At 47.5% G+C, this 13,020-nt stretch overlaps 1 protein-coding gene across 6 annotated transcripts in view; it reads right to left on the minus strand.

Moving 5' to 3' along the window:
• Positions 1 to 13,020, minus strand: part of BPTF (bromodomain PHD finger transcription factor) — a 96,851-nt gene that overhangs the window by 63,285 nt on the left and 20,546 nt on the right. For all 6 annotated transcript variants that reach the window (XM_083148183.1, XM_083148186.1, XM_083148184.1 and 3 more), the window contains exons 3-5: positions 4,188 to 4,411; positions 3,141 to 3,329; positions 2,877 to 3,029 (exon numbers count right to left, since the gene is read on the minus strand). In XM_083148183.1, coding sequence (XP_083004309.1) covers positions 2,877 to 3,029; positions 3,141 to 3,329; positions 4,188 to 4,411 — 566 coding nt within the window. The remainder of the gene's footprint in view (positions 1 to 2,876; positions 3,030 to 3,140; positions 3,330 to 4,187; positions 4,412 to 13,020) is intronic.

Consider the following 13,020-nt stretch of genomic DNA (forward strand, 5'->3'; position numbering starts at 1 on the left):
TTTCAGGTGGTTTCTAAAAGGCATGGTATAAAATAAAAGTTTAGTGTTCACTAGAATACATCTGGGTCTAATATTTAGGATACATTTGTAAATGCCTGACAACTACATATGGAGGCAGTGAAAAAAAAAATTGAATTCTTTTTTTGGGAAGAAGGCAGAGGGGCACTAAACCATGAGGTTGTGACTACTGGAGCTGGCACAAAATCTAGCTTTAGATTCTAAGCTCCTCCACCCCAGCATGCCAGTACTATATTAATACAGAAGTCCTGTAAGGAGTAGCAGTAACTTAATGAAAATGGTAAAAACAAGCAAACATTTGACATAGAACCAGGTAACTGCATAACAGAAATACAGTTATGTAATACCACTAGGGTATTACATAACTGTATTTCTGTTATATTTACCAGGCGCTTCGTAGGGCCCTTTTTTTTCAAATCAAGCAGCAGTTATAAGACAGGGATATTCAGTCCCCAATACATACACAAGGAAAAAAAGGGTTTGATAACTGCGCAATTTGAGGAAGAAATAGACCAAAATTGATTTTAGAACAATGTATTATTCACTAAGAAAAATAATAAGGATAAAAAATATAATAAAGGATACAATTAACATGAGCATGATACAAGTATACATAGTTTCATATACTGCCAAAATACTATTCAAGAGCAAGTGAATGGTGCAAAATTGCAGGTTAGTGAATCTCCACTTTGATTATGGGCAAAATAATTTTGGTGTTGCACCCCACTGTTCCTGTTTGTGTGTGGATCTTGTTAATACTTGGCTCCATGGACAATATACATGTGGGGGGAGGGAGGAAAGAACAGTCAATGTCACTCACATATCCAGGATGTATCCCACTACTCCAAGCTTCACTTGAGGTGGACCCCGTGAGGTGATATGCTGTCTTTTGATCTTCTCCTGGACTGTGGATTTGTAATCCACAGTCCACAATATTGGAGGAGGTGGGGGGTGCTACAGCCCCCCCACCTCCTCTAATATTGTGGACTGTGGCTTACAAACCAGGTAACCAAACCTTGAACCTAGTATAAAAAAAACAGACTACACCATCAATTGGGGATGCTAAAAGGAGATCAGAAGACAGCACATCACCTCACCTGCAATTTTGCACCATTCACTTGCTATTGAATAGTATTTTAGCAGTATATGAATGTATGTATACTTGAATCATGCTCAGGATTATTTTATTCTTTAATATATTTTTCATCCTTATTAGTTTTCTTATTGAATAATAAATTGTTCTAAAATTTATTTCGGTCTATTTCTTCCTCAAATAGCGCAGTTATCAAACCCCTTCCCCCCCCCCCCCCCCCCCCCCAACTGCAAACAGACCGGTTATGTCGAAGCCATGTGTCGTGCTGCCCAATTTTATCCAGCTCTGACCCAAATAAGAGGAAACCCTCAAAGGGAAGTGCTTCTAGGGTTTTCTTAAAATCAGAATCCGCCTTCCAGGAGCAGACCCACAGAGACCGATGTGCTGCCACAGCCGAAGCGGACAAGGAGGTAAGGGTAGCTGCATCAAGTGTAGCCCCCCAAATGGAGTGCGGCCTGACGCATAATGTCAATAGTAGGCAACAGGTAATCTGCATTACCGATTAAGGAGTGTAAATTTCCTATTTGGTAACACCCAGGCCTCTGACTGTCTGTCCTTCGACTTCAGAGTCTGTGTGGAATGTTTAAAAGTCGTTCCCGAGGACCTGGGCGGTTCAGCAGGGTCCCGTAAATTTAAGACCTCTTTAACCGCTGTTACCAAACTCCCTACATGAATGTGTGATGCCTCCACACACATTCATGTAGGGGCTTTGGTAACAGTGGTTAAAGAGGTCTTACATTTACGGGACCCCGTCTCCCCTTGTGGCATAGTCGTCATCATAACCCCTGTCGTAAACCAGATGCCCATCCTCATCCTCCGAATCAGTATCCTGATGGAGGGGCAGGAGGGAAGGGTCCCCCTGACTGGAGCCGTGCAATTACCAGTCTTACCCTGTAAGGATTATTGGATGCCCTGGACGGAGGCAGATAAAGCATGCACCCAAGGGGGCCCCACCACAGGGGGGGCAAATGCTGGAGACCTCACAAGCAGCAGGGACGATGCAAATGGGAGCTTATCTACTAGCTGCGCCATAACCTGAGTAAGGGACTTGGCCCAAGCAGGCTCCTGAGAGGAAGCCGCATCTGTGGGCTGCACCTACTAATTTTGACATCTTTGGCATAAACCCTCGTACATGTAGTCAAGCGGGGATAGGCCTGCTTTGCAAACTGTACAAGACTCCAATACAGGAGCCCCTGTGTCAATAATGCTGCCTTCTCTGGAAGACATTTTACAGAAAACAGGGAGCTTAAACTGACTCAGTTAACACAATATACTTCTGAGAGGCAGTGATAGTGTTAAATCAGTACATAAGATACAGCAAACATACACAGGCATACAATGCAAATAAAAATTGCAAATACAATGCATGAAACTCCAGCCAAACAAAAACCTGTAACCTGTGTACTTGTAGGAGAGGAACAGGGGGGGACTTGACCAAGTGTCCTGGCAGTGCAGGAGTGGAACCCCGGGTGACTGTATGCTCTCCGTGTCTCTCTTCCTGCAGATCAGTGGTGGTATACCCTGTCTTCTGTGCACGGGGAGGGGTTATGCGAGGGGAGCCCACTCCCCCTACTAGAAAACGGCCGCCCAGGGAATAATGAGCTCATGCGGCGCTGGTAAAATGGCAGGATCCGGCACGCGCCTGGCGGCCCCACTTACCGTCACCGCTGCCCACACACAATCGTTTCCCTGGTAGACCAGCAGGGAAGATGGCGGACCAGTCTGGCCGCTTGCTAGTGCAGCCTGACTTTAACAGATACAGTACCTGGTGCAGAAGACGAGGATGATGCAGGATCTGTACTTTTGTCAACATGCGGCTCTATAATGTTCTCTGGAGATGGTATCTTCTCAGGCTCTTTAGCTTGAGGGCCAGTAGATGAAGACTCTTCCATACTGCTTTTATCACCCTCTGTTATTTCTACATTAATGTACAAAACATTAGTGTACATGAGAAAACTGGAGTGAAGCTATGATTATAAACTACTTATCAATACATCGAATAGCAAAGCCTGATGAAAAGATCTCTCACCTCCTGTCTGCCCTTTCTCAATCGCCTCTTGAGCCCCATCCTGCCCTGGTTTTGAGTTGGAACTCTGCTGCTTCGTACTCTCATCCTCACCTGCGTTGATACCTTCTGCTGACTTCTCACCTTCAGCCAATACCTTGCTCAGTTCCGCTTCTTCTTCTTGTTTGGCTTTCAGACGCTCCATTATTTCCTCTATATATACAGAGCGAATTAAACTTTTATATACTTTACTATGTCTTAAATGTAAGATCCATCTTGTAAAATAAGGACTGAGATAAAGGGAACATTTGCTGTACAATCATATTGAGCTTATATACCTGCACTCTACCATGCATCATCACAGTTATGTGATAGTAAGATAATTGGAGGGGTAAAAAAGGTATATTTCCAGAATGGAATACATTGACTGCTCTCCATCAGCAATATAAAAAAAAATATCCTCTATCCACACTCCCTCCCGTCCTCTTCGCTCCATCGCTGACCGCCGACTGACTTCTCACCTAATCACCCCCTCCCACTCCCGTGTCCAAGACTTCTCTCTCGCTGCCCCCCTGCACTGGAACAACCTCCCACCACCCATCAGGCTTTCTGATTCCCTTACCTCCTTCAAGCGCTCCCTCAAAACCCACTTTTTTCGACTAGCCTATCCCTCCTCCTAACCTCTTGATCCTCCGATCCTGCCTCCGTTCCCATCCGTTCCTACTTTCCTATTGTTTTTCTTTCGTCCACCCACCTCCTTTTAGTATGTTAACCCTTATGAGTAGGGTCCTCCTTCCTCACGTACTCACCCTACCTCTTTACCTCACCTGTGCTTCCCTTCCTCTACTTCATCCTCAGTCTCCTCGACAATTTTGACACCTACTTCTGAACTGATGCTGATTTTAGTTCTAGCAGCTATACCCCTATTTATACTGTATTTTTCAACACACCCTGTACGTTACCTTGTAATTTGTTTTTTGTTTGCTATGTACGGCGCTGCGGACACTTTGTGGCGCCTTATAAATAAACGTACTACTACTACTACTACTATACATCACAGCAAGCTCATACCGTTGACCACTGATAAATAGGATCGATTGTTTCCCTTTGCTTTATTTGTAAGCTCTTCGGTTATGTCCATATGCCGATGTATTTCATCACGTAGGTCCTCTAGAGTTTTACAGAGGTCAGCTTCATAGCAGGTCTTGTCCAGGCAATCCATTAACTCCTCGAGCTGTGGTTTTGTACTGTAGTACCAAATCTTCTTGCACTTCTCCTTTTCAGTGTCTTCTTCTCTACAAAGAAAATAATTACTTCAGAAGATGAGCGAATAATCAGTGTGTAACACTTCAACAGACTTGGATGCAGATGTATAAAGTAGTGAATCGAGTGGAGAAGTGTGCCATGGCAACCAATCAGCTTTGAAGTAACATTCATCAGATGCACTCTAATTATACATAGCCGCTCCTTGGTTGCCGTGGCACACTTTTTGACTTTTATCACTGCTTCATACTACGCCAAAACTGTTATTAATGAATTGGGAGTGTTTGCTTAGGGGGAATTCAATCACTGAATTAGTGCACACATGCAGCACGGGGGACCCGACAACATTTCAGCTCGCAGCCACCCGAGGAGCAAGATGAAGTTTGCATAAACTCCAGGACATCAGACAGGCTTAACCACTTAGAGGTCAATTCAATACGGTGTGCGTAAAAATTTCCAGGAAGGAGCTCTTACAGCAATTTAAATCAGCACTGGTAAGTTGGAGAGTGCCGGTACTTGTTGGCGTTTATTCGCAAGTAGCATCATTTCCCGACTTAGATGCCATGCAGCGCTGTGGTTTGCACCTCCCTAGTTTTGTTGGATATCTGCCCGAACCCCAGGACAGGTGCAAACAGAAATCCACTAGTCGGAATTATCAGAACACTGATTAGAATAGCTGAGGGTGCTCCCTCCCGAGGCTATTCACTGCACACAGTGTTAAATTAACACCTTTGTGAGGCTAAACCTAAAAGGAGGACTACTGAATAGCTCAGGTGAGTACCCATAAAATTTTGACACCCACAAAACAACTGAATTTCTCCTCAGTAGATAACAGACATGTGTAATGTGCATGCCCACTAAAAAAAAAAAGTTTATGTATATTTTCAGCAACCTTTCATTTGGATATGCATAGAAAAAAGCAAGGTAACATGTACACATTGTTGCGAGCACAGACAGACTAGCACAGATGTGCATATATGCTTGTCAGTAAATGTTTCATGACACTTCTTTTCAGTGACATTACAGATTAACTTCTAAACATATAACAGCTAGATCTGAGCAAAGTGCTGGGCTCAAGGCAAGTATCAGTTTACTGAACCTTTTAAAAACCATCACTGAATGAACCAGAGAAGTGAAAACCCCAACAAGGTTACATATAGCACATGACGTTCCGAAAAAAGAGCAATTATTGTGCGTTATAAAGTATACTAATAGCGATCAGAATAAAGGGGCTATTGCAGCAGCAACTGAGGAATCTGCAGAGTGGATGAAACAGTAGATTTGACAATGTGCCCACTGCCCATCCCCCCACAACAGTGCAGCAAACTACAGACGGAACACAGGTATGTAGAGAATTGTAGAACAGCTACTTAATAAAATGCATGTGCTGTTTCTGCATAGCTTCCTGCTGTGAGAATGCTAGATGGAATTGATGTGAAGGCCCACCACTGGATCTAAACACAGACAACCCTTAAGCTGGCCATACGATCTGATCATTTGTAGGTCTTAAGTACGATGGAACGAGCACATAGATCTGCTTACGACCAAAAGGAAAGCTGATGGATCATACGTGCAGCACGTAAAATCTGAGGATTGGCCCGCGTAACTGCGCATCGTAATGATATTGCACACGATGTGCATACAACTCATCATACGACCCGTCAAAATTGTGCATTTGGGCCAGAGAGCGTTCTAGTGTATGGACACCTTTACACACAATAGCATGACAAGGGCAGAGCAGGGTGTGCATCCAATGTCCCAGATAAATCAGAGAAAGGAATTTATCATACCAAAATCCTTTTTTCTCTTTCATCCACTAGGCCAGTGGTTCTTAAACAGTGTGCCGTGCCACCCTGGGGTGTCTTGGGACCCCTGCAGGAGTGCCCCAGGTTGCTGGTCCAAGACCAATGCCAAATATTATCAATCATTGCAATAGGCAAAACCAGTGCTGGTGGCTGCCAATCATGAACTGAGTGGACAAACTGAAGTGAATGCTGTCCCTCCCAAAATAAATAAACCTAAGTATGACATATAAACACAATCTACTCAATATTTTTTTCCTAAATTTCTCAATAAGAAAGTTTTAACCTAGGGAAAGAATTCCGATACACCAGGGTCCTGGCATTCAAAAAAGTTTGAGAATCACTGCACTAAGCAACACTGGAGGCTTATGATGGTGGGATGTGTCAAAGCTTCCATCACGGGGGGGAGGGGGAGGATAAGACCCCTACAACACCGAATGGCCAAGTTGGCATCCTAATGAAAATCTCTGCTCTATCTTCATGGGGAAGTCTGGGCAACCTGAACAATGGCTGCTACCTGTTGTCACCCACACCAAGCCACATACAATAGCCAAAAAAGTTAGTAATGTTTACAGGTATCTCCCTTTCTGGTTCTGAGCATGGTAGGAATTACCACCTTAGAGATAACCTTTTTTTTTAGTAACAGCACCTTCTCAACAGGCACGCCATCAAACAAAGCTGCTTTAAGTCCAGACAGATAAACAGACCATGTTAAAGAAGATCCTCCATGAGAGGAAGTGGCCACTGGTCCTTTATGACTAGCTTCCCAAGGTCAAAGTACACCGCTCTGAGAGGGCACTCCGATGCTACAAGTAGGATTATGGCAGAATCCTCTCCTCTTACTTGTTTGAAGAAAGGACACCACAGCAGAAAAGGTCAAAACGCATAACCCAGTTGAAACTGCCAGAGAGAAGTCAGAGCGTTTATTGCTTCCACTTCCTGATTCCTCATCCTTGAGACATAGCAAAGAATTTGTGATTGCACCATCAGATCTATCTGAAGACCCCAGCAAAGATCCAGCTGTTGGAACACCTGGGGGTGGAGAGCCAACTCCCCTGGATGCAGGAGCGGTCAACTGCGGTAATCAAGAGATCCCGCCTATATGCACGGCTGGGAATGCATTTGCAGCAATGCACTCACTACAAAATGATTTTCCACTCTGTTTGCAGTGCCAAGTCAGTCTAGCCTGACTCTGCGCTGCAAAGGTCATGCCGAAAAGCAGGCCGCTGATGTAGTCAGTGATCCTCTCTCCCAATGGCCAGGGAACACCAGTAAACACTGCATTACTGCCCCCAAAACGACCACAGTGTGTCAATCACCATGCCTATGGACAGTGAAGGCTAGCGTTTGCTAGATCCATTCGTACAGATGGCTCGTGCATGCGGTCGTCTGATAAAGTCCTGCAGACAAACTCGTGCCCTGGAATCCCCCAGGTGAAAAGAAAACCCATCAGGCGACAGGCTTTAGGTCTGGGTAAGTTGAGACAGCTAAGGCCTGTCCTCAATCTGTAGTAGCTCAAGCCACTGAAGAACCACCTCTGGGACGCCCTCAGAACTTTGAGGAAGGTCTAGACTAAATCCATCATGGGGAAGCTTGGGCCAAAAAAGCTACTCGCCATTAAACGGAAGAGCCTCTACTGCTCTTTTAGAGTCAACGTCCACCTTCTACTGACGAAGCCAGAGCGATCTGAGAGCCAAAAAGAGGATTTTGGTACTTACCGATAAATCCATTTCTCTGAAATCAGCAGGTGACACTGAAATCACATTTGGGTTTAAAGTTGGGACAGCTGGGAGCTAGGCACTACTAAATTGATTAGGGAAGGCTGCTCCTCCCCTCTAAGACCCATCAGCCCCAGTTAGGAAATTGTCCTACTAAAGGAGATGGTAACAGCAAAAAGTTAACTCAGATAACAAACATTCATCAAACCATACATATAAACATGACCGAACTTGCACGAAAGAACACAAAAGGCAGGAAAAACTCCCAGAGCTTGGAGGGCGTCCAGTGTCACCTGCTGATTCAGAGAAATGGATTTATCGGTAAGTACCAAAATCCTCTTATCTCTAACATGCAGCAGGTAACACTGGAATCACATTGGGGAGGTTCCAAAGACCATGCCCCGGGTGGGAGAGCTCTGGGGATCCTGCAACACAAGACGACCAAATGTCGTAGAGGAAGAAGCAAACGTATCAAACTGGTAAAAGCGAACAAAAAAGTGTTCACTGATGACCATGTGGCTGCCCTGCAAAGCTGAGCAGCCGTGGCTCCCCTTTGAGCCGCCCAAGACGTGCTCACAGATCTTGTAGAATGAGCCTTCACGGTTGAAGGTGGGGTCTTCCCCGCCTGAACATACGCCTGTGAGATAGTCAGACGTATCCACCTAGCCAAAATCTGCTTTGACGCAGGCCATCCTCTGTGGAATGCGTCAGAGGACAAACAGACAATCTGACTTCCGGATAGATGATGATGTCCTCGACACGTAAATCCTGAGAGCCTGAACAACATCCAATGTAGACAGAGAAGAGTAATCACTCTGAAAAGCAGGAACCACGATGGGCTGAGTTACGTGGTACCTAGACACTACCATCAGAATAAAAGACGGATGAGTACGCAATTCCGCTCCATTTTCATGGAAGATAAGCTACGGTGCCTTACAAGATAAAGGCCCTTATTCTGGTCGGTGCGGATATATCCGCGTGTGTTCGGGCCGCCGATGTTTTGTGTCTGCGCATGTGCAGAGGCGTCTCTGCGCATGTGCGAGCGGGGCGTACGGCCAAATCCCGCATGATATGTGAACACTCCGAACAGGGGGTGGAGAGGGGCGTGAAGGGCTATTTGTGCTCATTACCATATGCATACGCCCTGCGTTTCATGGGCGTTCCCATGCAAACGCTGGGCGTACGTATGGTAATGCGGCCGTGACGCACGTGTAGGGGGAGGACATATGACATCGCCGGATGTCAGTTGCCCGCCCAGATCCCTGCTTTTGCGCGGAGAAATGTCCGTGTGGTCTGAGGTTGCGGGAGCTGGTGGAGCACTCGGTCCTGCATTCGATGGTCTGCGACCATCGAATGATGGGGGAGGTTCCCTTAGATGGAGGAGGCGTATTCCGTGTAAAATACACGTGCGGTCCGTTCGGCCAGCTTCTTACCGCGTACGGACGGAGTTGGCGATCCATATGGAAGGCGGGGTTTCGCACGCACGGTCCTGGCCGCATAATCGGATCCGGCCGCACCGACCAGAATAAGGCCCAAAGCGCTGAGCTCAGATACTTGGCGGGCTGATGCTAAAGCCAGCAATAGCACTGTCTTCCATACAAGGAACTTCAAAAGGTACCTCCTCTAGAGGCTCGAATGTCCTGGACTGAAGAAAAGAAAGGACCAAGGTTAGGTCCCCACAGGGGTGTCGGCGGGACAAACGGAGGCTGAACCCGTACAACCCCCTGTATAAAGTCTGGATCTCTGGGATGAGCGCTACCTTCTTCTGAAAAAGAATGGATAGCGCCGAGATCTGCACCTTCAGAGATCCCAAGCGCAGCCCAGCGTCCAGACCCCTTTCGAGAAATAACAACATCCTGGACAACTTAAAAGTTCTGAAAGGCCAACCCTAAACCTACACCAGTCTGCATAGGCACGGCAAATGCGATGATAGTGCGCCGCCGAGGAGGGTTTACGAGCCCTTAACATCGTTGGGATGACTGAACCTGGAATTACCCTTGCTCTTAAAACCTCGGTCTCAAGAGCCACGCCGTCAAATGGAGGGACGACAGTTTCTGATGGTGGAACGGACACTGTTGTAGAAGGTCTTGTCGCTGCGGAAGAGGAAATGGTTCGTCTGCCAGAAGAAGTTGAATGTCGGAAAACCAACTTCTGCGCGGCCAAAATGGGGCAATTAGGATTGCCTGAACGGATTCTCTTTTCAACCTTTTTAAAACTTGTCCAAGAAGTGGAAGAGGAGGAAACAGGTACACGAAGCTGAATTTCCACGGTATTGCCAGGGCGTCGGTCCCTATGGCATGTGGATCCCTTGTCCTTGCCACATACCTCAGAAGCTGATGATTTTTCCAAAATGCCATCAGATCTACCTCGGGAGTTCCCCAGCGATCCGTGAGTTCCCGAAACACCTCGGGATGTAGGGCCCACTCTCCTGGATGGAGATCCACTTTGCTGAGAAAATCTGCCTCCAGGTTTTCGACTCCCGGGATGAACACGGCGGTGAGAATCACCTGCCTGTTCTCCGCCCACTGTAGAATCTTGGATACCTCCGCCATGGCCATCCTGCTTCTCGTGCCTCCCTGACGATTCATAGGCAACCGCTGTGGCGTTGTCTGCCTGAATCTTCACCGGTCTTCCCCGAAGATACTCCTGTGCTGATAGCAAGGCATTGAGGATCGCGCGTAGCTCCAACACATTGATGGATAACTGACTCTCTCTGAAGTTCCATCTCCCCTGGAGACGAAGACCGAGCACCACTGCCCTCCAACCTCTCAGACTTGCGTCTGAGGTTAGGAGGACCCAGTCCCAGATGGCAAATCTTCGTCCCTGCCTGAGGTGCTCCGAGTGGAGCCACCAGAGTAAGGACTGACGAGCCAGAGCAGAGAGCCGAATCAGTTTGTGTGGATACAGATGTGAACCCGCTCCATTCCTTAGAAGATCCAGCTGGAACGGTCTGGAATGAAATCTTCCCCAAGTTACCGCTGGGAAGGAAGTCACCATCTTCCCCAATAGCTGAACACATAGGTGAAGCTGAACTCGACGCGGTTGCAGAACCCTGCGGGTCAACGCTATTATGGAACTGATCTTGTCCTCCGGTAGGAACACTCTCTGAACTGAGGTGTCCAACCAGACCCAAAAACAGAATCCTCCTGGAAGGAGTCAGAGTGGACTTCTTGAAATTTATAATCCATCCCAGATTGACGAGGGGCTGAACAGTCAGATGCGCGTGTTTTTCCAATAATTCCACCGACGGCGCCTTGATGAGCAGATCGTCCAGGTATGGTATTATGGTCACACCCTGATGTCGGAGAGAGGCGATAATGACTGACAGAGTCTTTGTGAAAACCCTGGGCGCCGACGATAACCCAAAAGGCAGGGCCCTGAACTGGAAGTGATCCCTCCCTATGACAAACCTTAGGTAAGCCTGGTGAGGCTTCCAGATGGGCACCTGAAGGTAGGCATCCTTGATGTCCCAACAAAAGCATGAACTCGTTCGGCTCCAAGGATGCAATGACCGAGAGAATCGACTCCATCTTGAAAGGTTGGTATGATACCAAAAGATTCAGGGATTTTAGATTTAGGATGTCTGGCTGACCCATCTGGCTTGGGCACTACAAAAAGATTTGAGTAGTACCCCTTGCCTCTCTGTGTCGCCGGAACCGGAATGATGACTTGAGACCTTAGTAAGATATCTATCGCCACCTGAAGAGCTGATCTCTTGTCCTGAGACACGGGGAGAGCCGTGGTGAAAAAACGCGTGGGAGGAGGAAGGTCAAACTGGATTCGATATCCGTCCGAAATAAGCCTGCGAACCCAAGGATCCTCCGAAAGGGAGAACCACTGGGTTCTGAAGTCCAACAGGCGAGCTCCCACCTGAGGTTCTCCCACAAAAGCTGGCAAACCGTCATGCCACCGGCTTCTGAGGTGGCTTAGGCTCCTGTGGTCGAGGGTTGGAGTGAGGACGGGCTCTAGCACGAGTGCCTCTGGAGGACTGAAACCCACGTCCTCTCCCACGAAAGGACTGCTGCAGATGAAAGGACTGAAAAGACGGTCCCGTATAATGATGTGCTGGTGGAGTTGCTGAGGGAAGTAATGCTGACTCCCCCCCCCCCCCCCCCCCCCCGTAGCCTGCAAAATCCTCTTATCCAGCTCCGGTCCGAACAGGATGTCTCCTGTGAATGGAAGTCCTTCTACTGCTCTCTTGGACTCCGCATCTGCCTGCCATGAACGCAGCCATAACGCCCTCCTTGCGGAAATGGCGTTGGCCGAGATACGAGCAGATATAAGCGAGATAACCTTAGCAGCGTCGCCCAAAAAGGCTGCAGATTCCTTTATGTGCTCTGCCAATTGACCAATCTCATAACGCGACATACCTGATTCCAAGCCCTCCAAGATCATTTCCGCCCATCTAGCATTGGCCTTGTTCACCCAGGCCGATACGATAGATGGTCTAAGCTGGTCACCCGCCGCCGTGAAGATGGTCTTTAGGGTAGCCTCTAGCTTGCGGTCCGAAGGATCCTTCAATGAAGATGCTCCCGGAACCGGCAAAGTCGTCTTCTTAGATAGTCTGGACACCGATGCGTCCACTGGAGGCGGAGTCTCCCATTTGCCTAAAGCAGCTAAGGGATATAACGATGGAAAGCGTCTAGGTATCTGAAAACGCTTATCTGGGTGTCTCCAGGCAGCCAAAAGCTGATCCTGGTTTGGCCACTGAAACACAATAGCAGACCTCTTTGTCTGACTAAACAAGTCCAGTTCCTGCGGCTGAGGAACAGGCTCCTCTGGTAAATTAAGAACCTGCTTAACCGCAATAATAAGGGCTTCAATGCCGCCGGGCGGTAGGTTCCGGATCAACTGGATCATCCTGCACCTCCTCCCACTCACCCTCCTCCATTTCTCTAAACGGAGGCTCCTCATCAGAATCATCTGAATGAAACATAGTCTGCAAAGGCCGCTTCTGGCTAACGGAAGCCTGTCTCTGGGTCCTATTCATTGAAGAAGCTAAGGACTCCACAGATTTAGCCAAAGTAGAAGCCCACGCCGGCTCAGCCCTGCGTGACTCGGCCAATTCTGCCAATAATTTGGACATGTTCCCTGCAAGCAGGGAAGCCCATTGAGGAGTAG

Source organism: Crinia signifera, chromosome 6 (assembly GCF_055691185.1).
Source record: "Crinia signifera chromosome 6, ASM5569118v1, whole genome shotgun sequence".
Taxonomy (NCBI): Eukaryota; Metazoa; Chordata; class Amphibia; order Anura; family Myobatrachidae; genus Crinia; species Crinia signifera.